The following is a 14602-nucleotide window of genomic DNA, read 5'->3' as shown; positions in this document are numbered from 1 at the left end:
AAAAAGCAGCTTACTCATTGGGGAGACCAGAGGGTGACCACCATATTTCGGCAGCAACACCATCTTGCCGCAGGGACGACGCTACCAGCGGATGAGCGGTGTTGCTAGCTAGCTCCTACCCGCCCCAGGTGGTGAGCAGTACAGAGCAGCTACGGCTAACGTTAGCTAACCAGTGGAGACTGCAGGGTGAGAGTGGGAATTTTTTTCTGCATGTTAACACCCTGATCACACAGAAAGCATTTTGAGTTAAAGTTTTTTCAACCTGAGGAGGCACCAGGCGCCATGAGCGCAGGACGCAGGAAGGCTTTTAGGGCTTTATTCCTTATTAGAAGATCATTTTGAACCAAACATGCGACATGTTAAGTTTGTTGCTCAGTGCTGAAACAGTTTTTATTTTGATTCAGTTGAGTTCAGCCCGTAGCTTTAACAGAGAACATAAACGCAGACATAAGCATTCACTGTTTACCTCTGCTGTAACTCTTTGCTTCTGTCTCTCAGCCCGAATTCCCTACGAGCCAAACAACTCAGCAAACTTGAATCCTTTCATTCTTTAAAAAAACATGATCACAGTTCCTCCGTCTTTTTCTTTTTCACTCGCCAAATGGGATCCAAATGCTGCACACGTGGCTTTACTCCTCAGAGAATAATTTACTTCAACATGCAGCTGATGTTAGATACACACCTCTAAACACACAGACACACACTCTGACTTTTTTTTATTTTTTTTACCACTTCTCATCTCTCACAAAAAATGCACACACACACTAACACACACTCAGGGTGTGAAAGTGATTCAGCTCTATGTGCACCTGATGTTGTTTTTGCGTTAAAAAGCCCAAAGGAACGTTCCACTTCAAAGCCCAGGCTGGGCTCCAGAGGCATCATGGGAAACCGAATCTGGAGCTCAGAATAATTTACAGCTCAGAAGATTTGAATCTCTCCTCCAGGATTATCGACGGCGAACTGTTGGTATTGATCAGAGCTGACGATTCTGGGCAGGAGATGAGGAGAAGAAGTGCCTGAGAGTTGGCAGGTGGCAGTTATTAAAAACCTTTTAATCTTTTAATAGATCTTTGCACGGCGATGTAAAACCTGCGTTGTTTATCGCAGCACAGACACAAATCAGTGCATGTGATGTTCCTGCTCGTCAGGCGTCACACTGATGTGATTCACTGCAGAACAATAGGCAGATTTATGTTATTGTTTATACTCCGCACCGTTTGAGCCTTTCCTCTTTTGTTACCATCTCCTCCCTTTGTTCTTCCCCTTGTTCATTTATTTGGATCCCCACAAGCCGTCGCCATGACAACGGCTGCTCGTCCCAGTTTCTCCACCTTCAAAAGGCACCCACCTTAAAGTTCTCCTCCGTCAGTCCCTCGTCCGTCTTGGCGCTGCGTATCATGGCCGCCACGTACCTCTTCACCAGGTTCCGGATCACTTCCTGTTGGAGACAGTCGCCATGGTTACTGACATGGTTACTTCACTGGCAAAATATTTAACCATATTCTGGGGATTGTCTTTTCTTTCTGATGGTAAAGTAACACTTTTAAGTAATTTTACGAGTGCTAGGTGTTCCACTTTTACTCTTTCCTTCTCCCTGTTGTTGTTTTATTGTGTCGCATTATGTATTATTGCCCTTTCAATCATGTAAACCTGTACTGAGGCAGATCCGAACCCATCTGCCTCGAGCTGAAGGCACTTTGGGTCAACTCCTGTTGTTTTTGAATGTGCTTTATAAATAAAACTGACTTGACTTGAGTCTGTAATTTGCTGCTAATATCCTGAATGCTCTCCTGGAAACAACTATGTCATTTGGTGCTAATTACAGAGTTCAACTTGTGCACTTCCAGTTCATTAATTCCACCAAATTGTCAACATGCAAATATATGACAACAACAAACAATGTCAGAAAATAATTTCAGGAGACATGGGCTGTGTTTTAATGACAACTCTATTAAAAATAACATGTTATTCAAGTTTAGGTGGTAACTTTTCGTCATATTTGTCACTATATTCCTAGATAGTCTGTAAAAAAAAAAAAATCACATTTCTCATGACCTTACTGCATGTGAACGAAAACACCCAGTCAAAATGGAGGAGCCGTCAAACATCAGTCACTGCTTGTAAACTGTGGTGAAACTGTAAAACTAGGCAGCGCTGATCAAATGTGAATTCTGTTAGAAACAAACTTTAGTGTACTGTTTAGCTGTAAAATGAGAAAGTTGGTCTGGCTGGCTTTGATTTCTGGCTCCACTGTCTCCAACATCTCATTTTACAGCTAAACAGTACACTAAAATTTGTCAGTGCATGTCACGGGACCTGCTATACCAACTGTGGCCACTATGCCAAAATCACCTCCATATAGACTCACACAGAAGTAATCGCCCTCAGTCATCGCTCATGACCTGCTCTCATTGTGTGGCAGTGTACTTTTCTGCAGACACTCTTCCCTCTGCTCGTATTTTTTATCAATTCATTCACTTTCCGTGACCGCTTATCCCGACAGGGGTCGAGGGGGGGTGGAGCCTATCCCAGCTGACATTGGGTGAGAGGCAGGGTTCACCATGGACTAGCCTCGCGTCACCAGGCTCTTCACGTACTATACAGCGAAGAGCCTGGTTGCCCTTCACTCTGAATTTTGTCTGGATTCTGGTTCCGGTCTAGAGAGCGGATCTGGATTTCACCAAAGTAAAACTTTAAATTCTTGGGGTGTCGGTGGCTTAGCGGTAGAGCAGGCGTCCCATGTACGAGGCTGTTGCTGCAGCGGCCCGGGTTTGACTCCAGCCTGTGGCCCTTTGCTGCATGTCACTCCCTCTCTCTCTCTCCCCCTTTTACACTTGTCTGCCCTATCCATTAAAGGCTATAAATGCCCAAAAAAATATCTTAAAAACAAAACAAAAAACCCCCTTTAAATTCTGGCGCACCATCGATTTCCGTCTCCGGTTTCTCCTCGTTGGAAAGTTGAATCGGAAAAGAAAGAAGAGTGAAGACTGTCGTCAGGATTGTTACATTTTAATCATTTAAACATGGACGTACAACAGTCTGTTTTAGAAGAGGTTCTTCAAGAAACTTGTCGGGTACATAAAATAGAGTGTGCCAGTAAACCCGGAACTCCGTTAGCGCTTTTAGCACTTCCGGTTCTCTCGTCTAAAAGTCAATGCGTTTTTTGAATGGGATTTTGGTAGAATGCCTCAAATAAGGTCTGTGGTTAACAAAAGCTTAAGTGAGTTTCAGGTTTTGTTCTACGACATAAAACACGTCAGTAAATACCCTACTTGTGAATTTTGAAACTTTTACGTGTCGTAAAAAAGGCGGTTGCTAACAAGTTGCTCAATACGACTACAAACCCTGTCGGGGACATTAAACGTCATCACTCCCGAACAGGCGAGAGTGCTGGCAGTCCGCCATTACAGCTTCTTATTTAGCTTAAACAGTCCGATTTCCCCATTATACAATGTTTTTAAAATAAAGCGGCTGAAATCAGTTGAAAGCTTAGCGGCGGTGACGTCAAGAGTCATGCGACCGTGGAGTAGTCATGTAGTCTGTTAAAGCCTAACGTTAGCTTTTTACTTCTGGCGATCGCATTTAAGCTTCAAATGCGGTATGAAAGGTGCTCATATGTGAAGATTATCTCGCTGGACAAAACCTGTAAGTATCATAAACTTGTGTTAGCCACAGAGCTTATTTTCTGACATAATCCAAAACGCAATGCAAAAATCACATTCACTTTCTCTTCCGGGAACCAGCGCGATGCTAAACATCCGGGTTTTGACGTCAGCCCTGGCACACTCTATAACCTCTTTAAAGCCGCTACAGAAGCTTTGCCTGATTAATTTAATCAACGTAAAGGCGCATCCATCGAATTCCAGATCCTGTCTCTCTCGCCCTGGTTCCAGTTGCTTACCAAAACGGCCACTAAACGGCCCCAGACTACTCTGGACAGGTCACCAGACTATCACAGGGCTGACACATAGAGACAGACAACCATTCACACTCACATTCACACCTACGGACAATTTAGAGTCACCAATTAACCTGCATGTCTTTGGACTGTGGGAGGAAGCTGGAGTACCTGGAGGAAACCCACGCTGATGCAGGGAGAACATGTGTGTTAAAGCCAAAATAATCTGGTGTTCAGATGATTAAAAAACTGGATTGGTGTTTATTTGTGAGTTTAAGTTTCACAAACTTTGTGTGAAAAGCCTTTTAAATGAAGGCGACTGACTGTTCTGATTTCTTCTGTAATATATGTTTCTGTCAGTGACTCATGTGTTTTGTTGTCACATTAAAGACCAAAAACCTGATCATGATTACTTTCATGTTTGTCCGTGTTTTTAATGGGACTAAATTAAACTATTACATTTTTAACTTGCTCACTTTGCTGCTTCATCACAAAATACAGAATATTTCGACCCAACTGACAAATTTAAATGTTATTATCTCATTAAGAATTCAGCCAATGAGGCGAGTGACCCTCATTGATTTAAAGACCAAAGACAAATTTCACCAGCATTTGGTGCTCAGTGGGCGGTAATTCAAACCCTGACACACTGCTACAGTACACACACACACACACACACACACACACACACATACACTAACACACTAACACACTGCATCCTCCCACAGTCAACACCTGTGACTGCCAAACGGGACGGTCTGGCATGCTGTCACTCTCCGCCTCTGCCAAAAACACACCACACACTGTCAGAGTGAAGGGCACATTCCTACAACAATCCTTAAAAACATAGACGCCTCTCAAAGCAACAATCAGCACTGCCAAACACAAAGTACTGGCGTTGCTGCGTCTGCATTCGCTGCCAGTGCAGAGGTGTCAAAATACAAGAGCTCCGTCTCGCTTGATTCGCCGCACAAACTCTTGCACGCATCCCCCAAAAAACTGGACATCAGAATAACAGTCGCAGACGCCAAAAACAATCCACTGTTTCCTTCATAATCAACAACTGCTGAAGAGTTTAAACGAGGCGCTCGCTATCAGTTTAACTCATATTAGAGGACGCGGTGTACTGACACAACCTGCGGCAAGGTGAGAAGTTAAAGCACTGCAGGTCAGCGAGTTGCTCTGTTACAGGAAGAGATTGTTATCACTTTCTCTATCAATACACTCTCATACCTGCCAGATTTTTAGATCTTCTTTGTTTCATTTTTGGGGTGTTATGAGGTCGCCTGGTTGCTGCCACGTTTTTACCCGTGTTGGACTACAGGGATCTTCTGTGTGTGCACGTCTCTGCTCAGGTATTGCATGAGACGCTTCCTTAAAATTCATCGAGCAAAATCTTACTTAATGTTTACCGAATGTCTGCCTTACTGATGTTAAAAGCTGGATGTCAACAGGGCTGCCTCCTAATAGTCGACCAAATGTTAAGCGACCAGAAGCAAGATTTCATTGGTAAAGCAAACATGAAACTCTATCAGGAGCCGCATCTCGTCAGAATAAATCCAAACCTACATGCCTGGACCGTGTGGGACTTTAATTTGAAAGGGCAGACACACGAAGTGTCCACGCTCAGCAGTCAGACAGGAGTCAGGTTAATTTCCAGGGCTGGTACCTGCGGTTATTCCACAGGCTAGTTAATAACATGTCGGGCAGGAAATCCAAAGTGTGGGATCATTTTGAGAAGGTGAAGGACGAACCCAAGGTGATATGTAAACTCATCTTCATTGGTCGACTACAAACATGACGTATCATCTGAAACATGGAAGTAGCTACATGCCCATTAGCCCACAGCGTCATTAACAGGCGGCTCGCTCAGTGTGTGACGTGCACTTGTAGATAAAATATAGACCTATATTAATGAAGGTTCATTAGTACGGTTTTGTATTTCTCTGTAATGTAGCACAGTGTTAACAATGTTACTGATACTATTCTTTCTCACACCTTCAACTCAAACCACCAAAATATATCATTTAATAACTAAATTAATATCGTAAACATGCAGGCGACTAGTTGACTAATGGCCCTAAATGACTAGGAAAACTTGTCTTTAGCTGAACTCAGATAAAACAGGCTGTTTTCATCGGACAGCAACGCATTACTCCACAATTCTGCCTTTCATGATCATGTTTTTAAAATCTTAATATTTCAAAAATCAATTTTAACGTTTAAAGCCCCTACAAAGAACTTTCATTTTGAGTTGATTTTGGCGACCCTGTGGACAAAAGCGGTAGTGTTTTGCCAGAATGAAGCCTACATTTCCCATGAGCTCTAGCGCATTGTCGTAAAGACGCTTACCTGGCTCGCACATGTGTTTGTTTTGGGGATGAATGAAACAACAAGACGGGAAAACTTTGCCCCCGCTCCTATCAGGGATCCCAGCTCACCTCTGCCGCGCCCCAGCTCCACCTCTCCGGCGTAAGCGCCACTGCCGCCAGGGGTAAACGCAGCGGTCGGCTGGTCAGGCTCAAGGCCTCTTTGGCGAGCACTTCCACGGCTTCTTGGACTGAGTGCCTCGCCTCTTTATTTCTCGGCACTCGCTGGATCCTGTCGACGCCTGGCTGGTACCTGTCGTCGGCCCGGATGAGGCGTTCCAGCCCCACGGCCCCTGCTCTCCTCGTCCCTGCTGGCACAGGGTGAATCTGCGCAACCTGCGGCCTCTGTGTGTGGCTCCCCGGACAGCTAACGCCGTGGACCCGCCGGCTCCTGCCAGGATTGGGCTGGTAAATGCTAGATCGCTAGCAAACAAAACGTTTCCCTGAAGGATTTCCTGACTTCCCGAGGATTGGGTTTTCTCTGTGTGACTGAGACGTGGCTGACTGTTGGTGAGTCCAGTGCTTTCACAGAACTTTTACCTGATGATTGCTGCTATTTTAACTCCCCGCGGACGTCGGGTTGAGGAGGAGGAATAGCGACTATTTATAAGAGTCACTATAAATGTAAGCAGCTAGGTAAGATGACGTGTGCCATCTGAGTGCCGTAAATCGTTTCATCCTGGAAGCGACCTGGGGCAGACCCGGACACAGTTTCCTAAAGGTATGGATATACACTATATAGAAATAGCTTATCTTCACACCGATGGTCTCATTTGCTGTTGTAGGTCACGCACAGACAACAGCAGAAACGAGAGACTTTTGCATATCCAGTTAAAAGTTCCTTGTAGCGGCTTTAAAGACATGAACACAATTGACTGTTCGCCCCCAGACGAAGACTGGCCAATCATAATGTAGAATCAGGCCGGCTCAGACCAGGGTCCGACAACAGCACAGCTCTAATGCAGTCGTTTCAGATTTCCTTCATTTTCAGGCTGGTTTTGTGGATTTGGAGCTAAATGTGTCCTGTATTAATGATACTCGTTACCTGGAGAGGTTGGAAAAAGATATACGTTTCTTCCCTGTTCCAAAACCAAAGTCAAACCCTGAAAAGTGTAGGGTTAGCTAGCTAGCTACTGAAGATATAGCCTACTGAATGTATACACATGCTGCTTTTGCTTTGTAATTATTATAACAGTGAAACAAAGACCGACCCTGCTGTACAGGAACCAGTGAAGGGAAGCAGGGAAACTTTGCTGATATTCAACCAGCTCTGCGTCATCGCAATTTGTTTGACTTCCCTCGGAGATCCCTGCCCGTCTGGCGGCGGAGGTCCGGGTGCTGGCAGCAGCATAAGGGTGAAGCCAAACACAGTTCATCTGCACACACTGTGATGCCACACAGCTGGTGGTGATCAGCAGTGATGTGGTGGTTCACTTTTACACTGTGATCTGTAGCCTATAGGAACTAGATTTTTGTGGAGGACACACACACACACACACACACACACACACACACACGAAGCAGTGATGGTGTACCGACCTGGTAATGCTGATTCTGTATCAGACTGTCAGCGTGGCGTTCCTGCAGAGACAAAAAGAAAGCATGTTCAACACATGATGTTTCATGCGACAACCTGATTTCAAAAACCATAAAACACTTGCACAGTTCTTTTCTTTAAAACAGTGACGTCCGCTTTTCAAAAATGATGAATAGCATCAAACTAGAACAAAAGCGAACAGGTAACAAATTGCCTCTGGCTGACAGACTGACACTTTTACAGCCTGGATCCTCCACACTGCAGAGCTGCTGAGTAATGAACTCCAGTTAATCATTTTCCTCCTCTAAAAATGGATATATGACTTTTATTTTTTTTTTGGGAGAGAAGTTCTGCTCTTCATTTCCATTTTCAGACCTTTAGCTGACGCTCAGATCATCTCAGTGTGAGCATCTCCTCTCTAACGCGCCTCTCCTCACCTCATCAAATGTTGGAACCAATTGAATCAAGTGCACTGAGAGCGTTCAGGTTATTTTTAGAGAGCAGCTACAGCGTCGAACCAGACCTATAGAAGTCAGAGTGGGTTCACTCTGCAACTGATGCTGCACTCTTATCCATGCAGCTGAGCGCTCGACAAAGAAGACAATAAGAGAAAATGCACCATCATACACACATTTAAATAAAACAATAAGAAAGCATTACAGCGAAACTCGTTATGACCTTTGTGATTTTATTTTAAGGCACCATCAGAGTCATTTCTTCCTCTTTTACAGAGGGCTGTGAATACATTTGGTTTAATATGTGATTGTTATGCAGGACCTTCGGATGCTGTGCTTTCAAATTGAGATTTGATGTCATGTTGCATTTACGTTTGTATCCCTTTGATTAAAGCAGCGGTGGTAAATAAATAAATACATTTACAGTTTTGAGGCACCTAAACTTTACTTTTCTGATCAGCAGAAGTCAAGAGGGTCATTGAGCTCTTTAGCAGGAGCAGTTTGTAATTGTTTGTGGTTTCTTTGCTAGCTAGCGCACGGTAAATATCCGGATGTCAGCCTTCGTTTGGTGTGTCTGCTTCTTAATGCCGGGTTCACGCTACACGACATTTTTGTCCGTTCTGGCAGTCACTATGCCACATGAAAAAATCGTGCCGAGACTTGGCTGACAAACACGACAAACTACACGATTATCCCCGGCCATATTCTTGTCCCATTTTTATTATTATTACTATCATTTCAGTCACTGTGTCTGTTCATGTGCCAGCCAGTGAAGTACCGTACACAAACATACAAGTCACCGAATCCTCCACAACAATTTCCTGCAAATGTTTCACAATAAAAGCCTGATTAGAAAATGGAGGGATTCTCTTAGCCGAGGTTATAAGGGGCTTTTAATTTGAAACAGATACAGGAAGTGTTGAGTTTGAAATGATGGGCGATGCATCAGTAAAGTGCCTCTGCTGTTTCACACCATCATTTCCCCCTTTTACTCTGTGTGGTAACATCCCTAGAGGAAATATTTTAAAGGCTGGGGTGTTGTTGTCATACAGTTGTCTACGGCAGCAGATTGTTCTGTGTTTCTACTGGTCAAAGTGACGGCTGTGATGGGAGAACTGGATCTCAGTGAAGGGCAAGTGGTCCATAACTTTAATTTTGGAGACAAAAAAATGTAGGCTTAGCGCCCTGTGGTCCATTGCCCAATAGGAAATGCAGAATACTCAAAAGTACTTTAAAAGTGCTTGAGTTACTTTTTTCAGGGAGTAACGTTGGAAGTACTTTTAAAGTAATTGAGTTACTTTACTCAGGGAGTAACGCAGTAAAGTAACTGGTTACTTTTTTAAAAAGTAACGCAGTAACGTACTTTGATTACTTTTAAAGTAACCCTTACCCAACACTGATCATGAATGACAAAAAGAAAATCAAACATGCTAGACTTTCTGTTGGAACATCATGAGGCGTCCCAGACGTGGCATCAGTTGTCGTCTACTATGACACACTACACCTCATGAACAATGGATTATCACATACAACACTTGTTGTCGTTCACGATCCGAGCCGACACCGTATGTCGCTGCGACGGGCGACAATCGGGCTGATACCGTTTAGTGTGTACACAGCATTAAATGACAGTAAACTGAGTCATCATGAGTTTTGGACTGTTGGTGGGAGAAAAGACATTTAAAGCATGTCTCTACTTTTATCTAATGTTTTACAAACCAATCAAGAAAATAATCAGCAAATTATCTGCAGCCAAATATAAAGTACGTGAAATTAGATCCACCACGGAGAAGAAAGTATTATCAACTTGTATGTTTCTGATACATGCACAAATAAGTGTTGAAAAAAATCAATAAATATTACATATATTAATAATAATTAAATAAAAAATAACAATTAAATAATATATATTCTTGTAACAGAGTATTTCACAGCGTGGTATTAGTACTTTTACTTGAGTAACAGATCTGGTGTTCATCCTCTCCACATCTTCCTGTAACAATCCTTCTCCACCTATCAGCGCCTTCCATATCTCATGTTGTTTTCCAGCTTACTCTGTCAACACACACACACACACACACACACACACACACACACCCTGGCTCCCTCCCTTGATCAGATCTCTGCAGAGCTGTGTGGCTCTGTGAACCTATGTGGGCTGGTTGGCTTATATAACTCAACTGACTTCAGCTGAGGTGAACATGCCAGCTGCACTCAGTGTGTGTGTGTGTGTGTGTGTGTGTGTGTGTGTGTGTGTGTGTGTGTGTGTGTTATCAGTGCTTGCTCACAGTCTCTCTCTCCAGATGACTGGACTGTTAAATGTGTTTATCAGGACGTGTTTATCTGCTGATGTTCCTTCTGTGCTCACAGACACACAGCTGATGTCGCTCCACGTGCGGTCTGATTGCGTTCCTGTAAGACGATATACGTTCGTCCACTTTGCTCCTGCGCTGCTCCGTAACTCTTAGTTACTTTTCATACTTTGATTTTATACACAAAACATATGATCATGTTACAAAGTATGAGTTGTTGTTACAGGCAGTAGTGGAAGGAGTACGCAAAGCATCTACGTAAAGGAGAAGCAGTAACACCACAGTACAGAAATACTCAATCACAAGTGAAAGTCTTGCATTCAAAATTTTAAGTAAAAGCACAAAAGTATTGGTATTAGTTTTTTGGTGGGCGGGGCTTAGCTGGAGGCAAAACAACTCTCCGTAGACATTAGCCAGTGCTAGCTAGCAAGTTCTGTTGGCAAAAATTCGGAGCGCTGTCTGAATGTACCTCATGATTGGAATTTATTAATATAAAATAATACACACATGTGCAGTGTAAATTCATATGTAGTATATTTATTAAACACAACATTAGCATTTTCTTTCTTTACCCAAAAATTCTGGGGCTGGTTGCACAAAGTTGAAATTTTCCTTAAAGTCCTAGTTGAGGTTCTCCGTCAGCCTATCATCTTACCGCTCATTTTAAAAATTGTACTTTCTCTGCTGTAGTTCTGTCTTGCTGCAGTCGTGTGCGCCCTCCACCTCCCCATCACCACCTGGTCTTTACGGATTCATCAGCCTCATCGGCCTCAGAGTCATCAGCCACCACCTCCACCAGTGTCTGGACTCCATAAAGGGATTTATCCTGCTGCCTTTCACAAAATATCTCCCAGGCGCCAAAGACATCTGTTAAATCTTAATCACCACTAATCATCTGTTAATCTGCACACTCATAGGCTCAGTCCCAATACCCCCCCCTTGGCCCTACCCCTAGATTTGCGTGTTCCCTCGAGGGGTAAGGGTGTCCCAGTTCCTTTTTGCGTGTAGGGGTAGGGGGCATAACGAGGGGAAGTGGGTATGAAACTAGCCCGTCGGAGCGAGGGATTTCAGATGCTGACATGCCAGTGAGGAGTAGACATCGCCATGGCTACCACCGAGCAAGAGACGGGGAAAAAAGTTCATACATGTACGTATAATTTCGCAAATAAACATGGAACTTTTGTAAAAATGTTTTCGAATAACTGTGTATTTGTGTAGAGAACGGTATAACAATTTTTTATTGCTATTCAAAATGTCTACGTTGGAGTTTACAGAAACCTAGCCAGCTAGCTAACGTTACCGTTGTCAGGTTGCTTGTTAGCTAGCTAGCTAACTAGCTCGCACTATCTGGCGTCTGTCATCTGTCCTGTTCTGCAAAATTGTCAGATTTTTCAAGTTACGATAACACGCCAACTAGTATAACTATGCTGCCTCGTAATGTTAGCTGGTTAGCTAGCTAGCAGAAGTCCCCTGTCGTCTGTCGTTCATCAAACGAAGCATGATGAATATAGCAAACGTGATCGGTAGGATGAACTCAACTGGAGACTCCACTGTAGATGCCGGTTGGAAATGTAGATAGCTCGCAGTTTCCTTTTTAAATTAGTTATGTATGTGTGAACGTAACTGACGCGGTGACGGAACGAGTGGTGTCCAAATTCCTAGGGAACAATTTCAACCCCTCGTTGCTTCATTTCAAGGGCCAAGGGGTAGTGGACAAGGGGGAGTATTGGGATTGGGCCTTACTCTGTATGAAATATTATCTTTACTTCACTTCTCCTGATTGAAACACTTAAGGAATCCCTAGACCGCTGCACAAAAGACCTTAGCAACCAAAGCACAGCAAAAAACACTTGAGGTCTCTATGTCAACTGTAACATGACCGAGTTTAAGGTGGCAAATGAAAAAAGTTCTGATTCTACACTTTAGATTTGACTGAATAAATTTTGTGTTGCTTCTTCCTACAGTTGTTTTCTGTTCTCTGGTATTTGGGGATCAAATTTACTTTGCTTTCTATGATTGTACTCCTCCAGAAGTTTAATCCTTTGCTCCTCTGACCAGTATGGTTTCATTGTCTTCTTTTCTCCTGCTATATTTCCATCTCTTTCAAAGCTATCTTTTTCCCTTAACTAAAGTAACCTTAGTTGAGACAAAATTAATACTTGAGGAGAAAATTTAAGGTGTTTTGTGCAACTGGTCACTGACTTTAACTGTTGATAAGAGTGTGATTTTCATGCGATCTGAAAAGTTGCACTGCTGTCCACCAGATTTCAAGACTTGAGACTGATCAGAACAAATGTTGTTCTTTTAGCACTTAGAGCAGAATAAAACTGGCAAAATTAGGACATATGTTGGGAAAAATCTTCTTGAAAAACATGTAAACAAGACCAGTGGCAGCACGAGACACATTTTGGTCAGGACAGAAGAAGTACTGTTGTTCAAATCTGGCCTTTCTCCATCAACAAATTAAATAAAACATGTTGATTTGTTTGTGTTATCTTCTATTTCCTGTTGGACTCTGAGCGATGAGTGGTGAGTAAAGTATTATCATCAAACTGACACAATAAAACTGAATTTTCCCTGCAGAGAGCGCACGTTCCTTCAGCTCGTGCAGCTGCTTTCAACGTACAGCAGCATTCACAGTAACCAGAGCTCAGTTTGCATGTGAAGCCTGCGAATCCTCCGGTGACTTGTTAACATGAATATCAGCATATGGCCTTACAGCCCGGCTGAGGCCTCCGCAGCTTGTTTGCATGACTGTTGGGTGACGGGCATATGGCCACGGCAGCACGTTAGGCTACACATGAATAAATAAAACATTTATTCAGGAGTTCGTGAACTTTGGGAGTTTTGTCTGAAGTGGAGCAGAACAGAGACCGACTGTCGTAACTGCAGAGCTCACTGGTTTGATGCGGGCCGCCGCAGCTCGTCCCGTCATGAGCCATCAAATTCAAGCTCAACTTTAATTTGAAATTTGTTTTTTCATATGCAGACGGATGAAATGTTCCTCTGTGGGGCGCAGAGAGCTTAGCATGGTTGACACAAACAATAAAGGCAAAGAAACAAGAAAGAAAGTCTGCTGCGTATAAGAAGTCTAAGTTTAACTGCATGTATGAATATTATCGCAGCTCATTACATACTGACTCCTGGTCAGTGGCCTGTCGGCATCAGATACAGATGCACTGAGGCACCTTTTAGCGCTGGTATGAGATGCATGGGGTAGCAGCACTTTTAAAGCTTAGTGTATTAAGAGTGAGAAAGTCCATATAGGGTGGGCAGGAGTGGAGGTGGATGGGTCAAACAAACTCAAGACTTTCACCCTGGAGACCGCTGTTTGTGTCCCATGTGAAACCAAATGTTGATCAAGTTTTTAAAATAACATGGTGGGCAAGTGTGTGTAGCATACAACGCCAGTGACATATGTCACTCCCCTGGGTGGGGGAGCCCCTCTGTGCAGAATGTGACTTGTGAGCGTGGGTACTTAAGCTTCCTCACACAGTCCAAAGACATGCAGGTTAATTGGTGACTCTAAATTGTCCGTAGGTGTGAATGTGAGTGTGAATGGTTGTCTGTCTCCATGTGTCAGCCCTGTGACAGGGTGTACCCTGCCTCTAGCCCAATGGGATAGGCTCCAGCCCCCCCACGACCCTCAAGAGGATAACATTTTTGGCGGTAATAAACTATCACGAACTATAATGAACATACTTCTGTCACGTCTGCAACAACATTAAAGAGATTTTAAATTAAATATAGATTAACATAGATTATCAGTCTGCATGTCGAAGCACCTGTGGGCAAGATACTGAACCCCAAATTGCTCCCACTGACTAGCTTATCAGTGTGTGAGTGTGTTAAAGTTGAGTAGCAGCTGGCACCTGTATGGGTCCTTCTTATCTGATTTTTCTCTTGTTGAATGTGCAGTAAGTCTTTCAAAGTTTCAAAGATACTGGGAGTTTATTCTATTCAACAGCAGCCGTATATAAAAAGGTATAATTTGTATACGGACAGGAAGCCAGTTAAGTTATTGAAAA

At 43.4% G+C, this 14602-nt stretch overlaps 1 protein-coding gene across 1 annotated transcript in view; it reads right to left on the bottom strand.

Moving 5' to 3' along the window:
• trpc5a (transient receptor potential cation channel, subfamily C, member 5a) overlaps positions 1–14602 on the bottom strand; it is a 233634-nt gene that overhangs the window by 3409 nt on the left and 215623 nt on the right. The window contains exons 16-17 of the mRNA XM_033609364.2: positions 7810–7851; positions 1352–1441 (exon numbers count right to left, since the gene is read on the bottom strand). Of these exons, the coding sequence (XP_033465255.1) occupies positions 1352–1441; positions 7810–7851 (132 nt within the window). The remainder of the gene's footprint in view (positions 1–1351; positions 1442–7809; positions 7852–14602) is intronic.

Source organism: Epinephelus lanceolatus, chromosome 22 (assembly GCF_041903045.1).
Source record: "Epinephelus lanceolatus isolate andai-2023 chromosome 22, ASM4190304v1, whole genome shotgun sequence".
NCBI classification, from domain to species: Eukaryota; Metazoa; Chordata; class Actinopteri; order Perciformes; family Serranidae; genus Epinephelus; species Epinephelus lanceolatus.
Note: the sequence above shows the minus strand (reverse complement) of the source record. Positions and strands in the feature narration are given on the sequence as shown.